Below are 10,000 nucleotides of genomic sequence, written 5' to 3'. Positions count from 1 at the left end.
CAGCATGGGGCATAAAGATATATGAGTTAGTATATGAGTAATTATTATTCAAGTAATACTTCTCATACATCACACACGCACACACACACATACGCACGCACACGTGCACGCACACGCACACACACACACACACACACACATTATACTTTGCATTCAGACTTGTCAGTTTATGAATGTTAAATCATTTCCACTCAGGCATCAGCGAGGGTCATTCAGCCTGCCTGCCCTATGGCGCGTCCAGTCAGTATGATTGGCAGGTGTGTTTACGTGTTTACCTTTGTCTGTGCCGTCGTTGTTGGACGGGCCTTTGTCCAGCAGCTGGCTTTGCAGGCTCTCTATCTCAGTGTCTTTGGAGGCCAGGAGATTCTGCAGGTCCACTATCTCTGCCTGCGGACGCAAGGGGCGCGGTCAACAGAGGCTCTGCTTCATACACACATCACAGGTCACTACATCCACCTTCCTTTACTGCGCTTACAGCACTGCGTTGATTTGACTGCATTACTTTTGCTGAATGCATTGATAATAATTGTATTAGAGAGCTTGTGTGTGTGTGTGTGTGTGTGTGTGTGTGTGTGTGTGTGTGTGTGTGACACAGCTCAGATACAGAGCATCTATTCACGCATTAACAAAGTGAACAGACAGCAGTGCCAGGCATGGACCCGGAGATGCACACAATGAGTGAATGGAGACGGAGATTCAGCACTGGAGAACAGACAGCGATGATGGTGATCGGGTCACGACAGCACTGCTCCAGCAGCGGTACTAGCAACACACACGGACCCTCAGACACCATGCACATCACGACAACACGGCCCCTCAGGCACCATGCACATCACGACAACACGGCCCTCAGACACCATGCACATCACGACAACACGGGAATCTCACTAAACCAACAGAGCGCAGGAGGACATGGTCAGTCCCTGTCCCGAGGACATTTCATGGTCTCGGGAGCACGGCCACCAAACCACCTCTGTTACACTCCTCTACAGCGGGGGACGTTGCGTCAGGGGGTTCGGAATTGACGTGGCGTCGTGGACCTGGTCGGCGAGCTAACTCAGCTGTAAATGGTAAATGGTAAATGGACTGCACTTATATAGCGCTTTTCCACCTAAGCGGCACTCAAAGCGCTTTACAATGGCCTCTCATTCACCCATTCACACACATTCACACACCAATGGCGGTAGCTGCCATGCAAGGTGCTAACCTGCTCATTGGGAGCAATTTAGGGTTAGGTGTCTTGCTCAAGGACACTTCGACATGTGGACAGTCGGAGCTGGGATTCGAACCACTGACTCTTCGATCATTGAACGACCCGCTCTACCAATTTAGCTACAGCTGTAGTGACACACGCACGCGTGCACGCATGGCGCATACGCACACAGGTGTATACACACCACACACTAACACACCCACACACCACACACACACACACACCCCTACACACTGAGAGAAACATCCGTGACCCATCTCCTGTGGTGCACATAGGGGCAGATGTACTTGTAACATATAACATCTTTGCGCCCGTTTTTTTGAGTTATTTCGCGCCCATCTTTGGAGTTATTCCGGCGCAACATGCGTCTGACAGCATGACATGGTTCTGAGGTACGACCAGACCAGACCACACATGACATGATACTGTAGGTACGACCAGACCAGACCACACATGACATGGTTCTGAGGTACGACCAGACCAGACCACACATGGCCCAGTCTGACAGCATGACATGGTACTGAGGTACGACCAGACCAGACCACACATGGCCCAGTCTGACAGCATGACATGGTTCTGAGGTACGACCAGACCAGACCACACATGACATGGTACTGTGGGTACGACCAGACCAGAACACACATGACATGGTTCTGAGGTACGACTAGACCAAACCACACATGGCCCAGTCTGACAGCATGACATGGTACTGAGGTACGACCAGACCAGAACACACATGGCCCAATCAGCATTTTGCCTGGCGCAGGAGCACAGAATAGCAAGTTGCACTTTTCCTACTCATGCATATGCATTCCTGGGAGCATCCTGGGAAAGGAGGGTGTACAGTAACGCACATTAAATGATATACAGTATTCACAAAGAGAGACTAGTATTAAAGGGAGGATATACTGTATTCACAAGGAGAGACTAGTATTAAAGGGAGGATATACTGTATTCACAAGGAGAGACTAGTATTAAAGGGAGGATATACTGTATTCACAAGGAGAGACTAGTATTAAAGGGAGGATATACTGTATTCACAAGGAGAGACTAGTATTAAAGGGAGGATATACTGTATTCACAAAGAGAGACTAGTATTAAAGGGAGGATATACTGTATTCACAAAGAGAGACTAGTATTAAAGGGAGGATATACTGTATTCACAAGGAGAGACTAGTATTAAAGGGAGGATATACTGTATTCACAAAGAGAGACTAGTATTAAAGGGAGGATATACTGTATTCACAAAGAGAGACTAGTATTAAAGGGAGGATATACTGTATTCGCAAAGAGAGACTAGTATTAAAGGGAGGATATACTGTATTCACAAAGAGAGACTAGTATTAAAGGGAGGATATACTGTATTCACAAAGAGAGACTAGTATTAAAGGGAGGATATACTGTATTCACAAGGAGAGACTAGTATTAAAGGGAGGATATACTGTATGCACAAAGAGAGAGTAGTATTAAAGGGAGGATATACTGTATTCGCAAGGAGAGACTAGTATTAAAGGGAGGATATACTGTATTCACAAAGAGAGAGTAGTATTAAAGGGAGGATATACTGTATTCACAAAGAGAGACTAGTATTAAAGGGAGGATATACTGTATTCACAAAGAGAGACTAGTATTAAAGGGAGGATATACTGTATTCACAAGGAGAGACTAGTATTAAAGGGAGGATATAATGTATTCACAAAGAGAGACTAGTATTAAAGGGAGGATATACTGTATTCACAAAGAGAGACTAGTATTAAAGGGAGGATATACTGTATTCACAAAGAGAGACTAGTATTAAAGGGAGGATATACTGTATTCACAAAGAGAGACTAGTATTAAAGGGAGGATATACTGTATTCACGAAGAGAGACTAGTATTAAAGGGAGGATATACTGTATTCACAAGGAGAGACTAGTATTAAAGGGAGGATATACTGTAAGCACAAAGAGAGACTAGTATTAAAGGGAGGATATACTGTATTCACAAAGAGAGACTAGTATTAAAGGGAGGATATACTGTATGCACAAAGAGAGACTAGTATTAAAGGGAGGATATACTGTATGCACAAAGAGAGACTAGTATTAAAGGGAGGATATACTGTATGTGCAAGGAGAGACTAGTATTAAAGGGAGGATATACTGTATTCACAAAGAGAGACTAGTATTAAAGGGAGGATATACTGTATTCACAAAGAGAGACTAGTATTAAAGGGAGGATATACTGTATGTGCAAAGAGAGAGTAGTATTAAAGGGAGGATATACTGTATGCGCAAGGAGAGACTAGTATTAAAGGGAGGATATACTGTATTCGCAAGGAGAGACTAGTATTAAAGGGAGGATATACTGTATTCGCAAGGAGAGACTAGTATTTAAGGGAGGATATACTGTATTCACAAAGAGAGAGTAGTATTAAAGGGAGGATATACTGTATTCACAAGGAGAGACTAGTATTAAAGGGAGGATATACTGTATTCACAAAGAGAGACTAGTATTAAAGGGAGGATATACTGTATTCACAAGGAGAGACTAGTATTAAAGGGAGGATATACTGTATTCACAAGGAGAGACTAGTATTAAAGGGAGGATATACTGTATTCACAAAGAGAGAGTAGTATTAAAGGGAGGATATACTGTATTCGCAAGGAGAGACTAGTATTAAAGGGAGGATATACTGTATTCACAAAGAGAGAGTAGTATTAAATGGAGGATATACTGTATTCACAAAGAGAGACTAGTATTAAAGGGAGGATATACTGTATTCACAAGGAGAGACTAGTATTAAAGGGAGGATATACTGTATTCGCAAGGAGAGACTAGTATTAAAGGGAGGATATACTGTATTCACAAAGAGAGACTAGTATTAAAGGGAGGATATACTGTATTCACAAAGAGAGACTAGTATTAAAGGGAGGATATACTGTATTCACAAAGAGAGACTAGTATTAAAGGGAGGATATACTGTATTCGCAAGGAGAGACTAGTATTAAAGGGAGGATATACTGTATTCACAAAGAGAGACTAGTATTAAAGGGAGGATATACTGTATTCACAAAGAGAGACTAGTATTAAAGGGAGGATATACTGTATTCACAAGGAGAGAGTAGTATTAAAGGGAGGATATACTGTATGAGCAAAGAGAGACTAGTATTAAAGGGAGGATATACTGTATGAGCAAAGAGAGACTAGTATTAAAGGGAGGATATACTGTATTCACAAAGAGAGACTAGTATTAAAGGGAGGATATACTGTATGAGCAAAGAGAGACTAGTATTAAAGGGAGGACATACTGTATGCGCAAAGAGAGACTAGTATTAAAGGGAGGATATACTGTATGAGCAAAGAGAGACTAGTATTAAAGGGAGGATATACTGTATGAGCAAAGAGAGACTAGTATTAAAGGGAGGATATACTGTATGAGCAAAGAGAGACTAGTATTAAAGGGAGGACATACTGTATGCGCAAAGAGAGACTAGTATTAAAGGGAGGATATACTGTATTCACAAAGAGAGACTAGTATTAAAGGGAGGATATACTGTATGCACAAAGAGAGACTAGTATTAAAGGGAGGATATACTGTATGCACAAAGAGAGACTAGTATTAAAGGGAGGATATACTGTATGCGCAAAGAGAGAGTAGTATTAAAGGGAGGATATACTGTATTCACGAAGAGAGACTAGTATTAAAGGGAGGATATACTGTATTCACAAAGAGAGAGTAGTATTAAAGGGAGGATATACTGTATTCACAAAGAGAGACTAGTATTAAAGGGAGGATATACTGTAAGCACAAAGAGAGAGTAGTATTAAAGGGAGGATATACTGTATTCACAAAGAGAGACTAGTATTAAAGGGAGGATATACTGTATTCACAAAGAGAGAGTAGTATTAAAGGGAGGATATACTGTATTCACAAAGAGAGACTAGTATTAAAGGGAGGATATACTGTATTCACAAAGAGAGAGTAGTATTAAAGGGAGGATATACTGTATTCACAAAGAGAGACTAGTATTAAAGGGAGGATATACTGTAAGCACAAAGAGAGACTAGTATTAAAGGGAGGATATACTGTATTCACAAAGAGAGACTAGTATTAAAGGGAGGATATACTGTAAGCACAAAGAGAGAGTAGTATTAAAGGTTTGAGGGCGGTGACATGCGCTCTTTGCTCAATGAGGCGCAGGCTTCGTACATCCGACGGCAACTGAAGACGCACGGCGGGCGCTTCCTGCGGACCGCCCGAGGCGCTGTGTGTGCTGTGCTCACAAACGTTAGTACTGTACATCTGCCCCACAGTCTGTGGCTGGGGGTGGGGGTGGGGGTATTCTACAGGAGGATATAGCCAGCCTGTAGATGATGGATACATGGATGTAGACCAGCCTGTAGATGATGGATACATGGCAGGGTGAGCTCCTGCAGTATTAGATGTTGTAGAGCAGGATGGGGAGGTTGATCAGCTGATCTCGTCAGACTGCGTCAGCACCGGAAAAACACAACTCTCTCGCTCTGTCTCAAATCCTATTTTCTCCTTTCGTCAGAACAATGTGATCATTTCATTACATCTCTCTCTCTCTCTCTCTCTTTCTCTGTGTCTCTCTCTCTCACTTCCATAATACTGTGTCTGCACCAGGAGCAGAGCAGCGACGGAGGAGCGGCCCCCTGGGGGGTTTCCCCAGCTCCTACAGGAGAACACCGCTCAGATTGTCATTGGGTGAATGAGATCCACCTGAGCCTGGGAGGACACCTGGTTGGGTGAATGAGATTCCACATCCACGAGGGCAACATGAGGACGGGGGACTGGGGGGGAGGGGGGGGGGCAGGACTAGGAGGAGGAACAGGAAGTCAGCACGAGAGGAAGTAGTTAGGGGGGGAGGGGGAGGAGGAGGAGGAGGAGGAGGAGGAAGAGGCACCTGTGCGGCCCGCCATCGCTCCTCCCACTGCAGCTTCTCTACCTGAGTGTGTTCTACTGTCAGCTTGAGGCTGGACAGCTTGGTCATGAGAGACTGGTAACACACATGGAGAGAGTAAGAGATAGAGAGCTGGAGAGAGAGGGAGAGAGAGAGAGAGAGAGGGAGAGAGAGGGAGAGAGAGAGAGAGGGTGAGGGAGGGAGAGAGAGAGAGAGAGAGAGAGAGAGAGAGAGAGGGAGATAGAGAGAGAGGGAGGGAGAGAGAGAAGGGGTAGAGGGACAGAGAGAGAGAGGGTGAGAGAGAGAGAGGGAGAGGGAGAGAGAGAGAGAGGGTGAGAGAGACAGAGAGAGAGAGAGAGAGGGAGAGAGAGAAGGGGCAGAAGGAGAGAGAGAGAGAGGGAGAGAGAGAGGGGGCAGAAGGACAGAGGGAGAGAGAGAGGGTGAGAGAGAGAGGGGGTAGAGAGAGAGGGGGCAGAGGGACAGAGGGAGAGAGAGAGGGTGAGAGAGAGAGGGGGTAGAGAGACAGTGGAGTAAAAGGGAGAGAAAGAAGGGAGAATGAGTGGGACAAAGAGAGAGATGGAGAGATGGGTGGACAGATATACAATACAGGGATAAACAGAGAGAAAGAAAAGAGTCAGAAGGATAGACAGTAAGCTGCAGAGAAACGGAAACAAGTTGACCTTCCCCCCAACGGGAAGGCTGTGAGTAACACCATAACAGGGCAGCGCATTCACTCATGTCAAAGAAACAGGACTAAAGGGGTTTCACTTTTCCACACTAAACTAAAATGTTGTCGGTTTAGTTTCACTGAGGTAACTGAACTGACAACAACCCTGCTGTGAAAGACTTAAGACAGACTACCAGAGTTAGTGAACCGTAGGAAGGTGAGGAAGTGAGGGTAGCAGGTAGAGAAGTGAGCAGGTGCGAGTTGTAGTGTGGATACCTTTGTAGCTTTCAGCTTCCTCTCGTACTGAGACTTCTCCCCCTCCAGCTCGTCCACTTTGCCCTTCAGCGTCCTCAGCTCCTGCAGCAGGCCCTGTCCAGAGCGGGAAAACACAACGGCGCGACGTTTCAGACCATACCTGTGCCATGCAGTCCTTTCGAAAGGCCATGCAGGTCAAATCCGCCCCGTCACAAGCATCTCTGTCTCCCAACGCGGTTGGTCAGAGTCCCAGGGGGTGACAGGACTCAGACCACCGACTAGTGACAGGGATATGAAAGGGTTTTCAAACATGGAGCCCCATGAGCAGCCATCAAAGCGTGCGGTTATTAAACACAGGAGAAGATCAATCCTCAGGGGAGCAGAGAGAGAGGAACAGGTCAGGCATCCACCTAGAGAAGCAGGCTGTGTTCAGACCAGGCAGACGGACCGACCCACCTGGGTGGTTGTTACTGACGTGAACCACGGTCGCGGTCGTGGTTATAGTGACGGTCATGCACGCGCACCACACCAATAGAGCGAATGAACCCCCGGAGACACCCAGATGCAGACACCACGCGGCACAACCACCACACCTGGGTCAACGGATGGCTACCAATACTTCAAAATACTTGAGGTGCAGCTTTTGTGTGCTGGGCAGGCAGGTTTTACACTTTCCGACTCAGTTGAAAGGCTGAATCCAGGGAATCTCAAGTATTTGAAAGTATTTGAATGACTATGTCTGAGCCTGTGTGTTTCCCCACACACTGCAGTAGGGGGGTCAGGTGGGTCACGCTGAAAGGGAGGTATTAGTTGGAGCCTGTGGAGGTTTCCAGAAGGGTATGTGGTGGGTGGTTAGGAGGAGAGAGAGGGGAAGGTCACTCCATTCCCTGGTACAGAATCCCTGAATCCCACATCCGCTAACCCCCTAGCCGCTAACCCCCAGGCCCTAGACGCTGGTATGCAATAGATCTGAGAGGGCTGGATAAGGTTAATCAAGATGGTAAGAGTTTCACCAGGCCCTCTGATAGGCCACATGGAAATGTTATCATCTTTCTACCTATCTGGTCCCAGTCAGATCTACATTAGACAAGTATCTAGGCCACGTTCAGAGCTTGTCTGAACATTCATCCTGGTCGGCGTTCAGCAGAAAGTTCTAGAAAGTGGACCAGGACGAAGAAAATATCTGATTGGGACTTCGGGACCCAGGGTGAGTCTGCCTACATTCTCTCCTCCACAGCGACAGCAGTCGTCCAGGTCCGAGCCCACCAGGCCAGCGTCCGAGCCCCCCAAGCCCACGTCGGGGCTCTGGTCGTGGGCCTGGCGGGCAGCGCTCTCCCCCTGAGCCTCCTCTAGGGCTCGCTTCTCCTGGATGCGGGTGGTGATCTCCTCCTGAAACCTACACATCTGTTCCTGCAGCTCACTTATCAGGTTGACTACACACTGGGGAGCACAGGGAAGGAAGGGGAGAGAAAAGAAACAAAAGAAAGACAGAGGGGATAATAAAATGAGGGTCACGGTCAAAAGAGGATTGGAGGGGAAAGAAAACGAACAAAACAGAAGATATCAAAACGAGGCTCAGAGTCAAGCTCAGAAGAGAAACTCTGACGCCGTAGAAATGGTTGAAGTGGGTGAGCTTGAGATGCGCTTGAGGATGAAGCTCGTTAGGGTTCACGTGTTGACAGCGACACCAACCCCCAGGCAAGCGCTGACAGCCAATCGGTGTCCTCCTCTAATAATGATACGCTTTAATAAGATCATGTTATTGTGTTTATGTAACATGGAGCCATGGTTACTCTGGATGAGAGGACTGCTGTGGGCGCTAGCTAGCTGGCTGATGGGACCACAGAGCTTCGGGGTACAGCTCTGACTCAAACTGCTCAACAACCACACTCTGCCAGGGTAAAGAAACGCAGCCGGCCTACTTTGCCGGTTCTCTACGTGCAAACGTGAGGGGAGCTTTTGTCTCTTCTCTACGTGAGGAGTGCTTTGGTCTTGCCAATCACTGTTTGTCTTCCTCAGATTAAGGAGCATTCCCTGGTCGGTATGCGTCTCAGAAATGAACGTCCAAAACAGCCTCACCACTAAATTGACACATGGGAGAGGGGAAATATTCCATTGAAAATGTAGTTACATGTTGCTATAGCGCCAGTGTATCATTTAGTACAATGGTCATATACTGTAAAATCCAATGGACTATTCTCAATGCCAAATATTCCCTCAGTAAGTAGGGGGGGGCGGTTGGTTTCCGCGGGGAAAGTGTGTGCCCTTGTGGAATGTTCAAAGCAAATGTCTGCCATTCCGGGTGGCAGTGTGGAGCCTAGCAGCTGTCCCCACTGAGACAGCGTTTGTTGACGAAACAAATGCACCCTGGTGTAAGTTACCACGGCAGCATGACCACCACTACGCTGCACAACCGGACATCATGGATTCATGAGTAAGAAGGTTGAAAGGCTTCACCTAACAGGCTTTGTACATTACATGGTAAACCAAGAACTCGCTCGCTCTCTCTCTCTCACACGCGCACACACACACACACACACACACACACACACACACACACACACACACAATAAATATCACTTACAATGTCCCTATGGGCAACTCTGCATATTCACATAACTGTTAAAAGTACTGTAGTTTGCTCACGTTATTGCTACATTTCACTAGATATCAATTAGTGTGGTTTTCACACAGCTGCTGAACGGGCTCTGTGACACTTCCATTCTGTAACAGTTCTTGGTTGAAAGGGCCGTACTTTACAAAATACATTTGATTGTTTAAAAGTCTGTAGCCGTGTGTGCGGTCAGTGTACTGAATGTGTGTGCGGTCAGTGTACTGGATGTGTGTGCGGTCAGTGTACTGGATGTGTGTGCGTGTGCGGTCAGCTGGTTGATCATCAGAATGTTCAAGGTGGGGGGGGGGGGTGGGTGGGGGGCTTCCGCACTGTGTCCTGTCTCATCT

At 46.5% G+C, this 10,000-nt stretch overlaps 1 protein-coding gene across 2 annotated transcripts in view; it reads right to left on the bottom strand.

The window, feature by feature from the left end:
- ppfibp2b (PPFIA binding protein 2b) overlaps positions 1-10,000 on the bottom strand; it is a 68,300-nt gene that overhangs the window by 14,426 nt on the left and 43,874 nt on the right. For both annotated transcript variants that reach the window (XM_084452621.1, XM_084452622.1), the window contains 2 exons: positions 7,061-7,153; positions 276-387 (listed from right to left, as the gene is read on the bottom strand). In XM_084452621.1, the coding sequence (XP_084308747.1) occupies positions 276-387; positions 7,061-7,153 (205 nt within the window). The remainder of the gene's footprint in view (positions 1-275; positions 388-7,060; positions 7,154-10,000) is intronic.

Source organism: Borostomias antarcticus (genome assembly GCF_949987555.1).
Source record: "Borostomias antarcticus genome assembly, chromosome: 18".
Lineage (NCBI taxonomy): Eukaryota > Metazoa > Chordata > Actinopteri > Stomiiformes > Stomiidae > Borostomias > Borostomias antarcticus.
The sequence above is the reverse complement of the archived record's forward strand: the minus strand, read 5'-3'. Positions and strand labels throughout refer to the sequence as shown.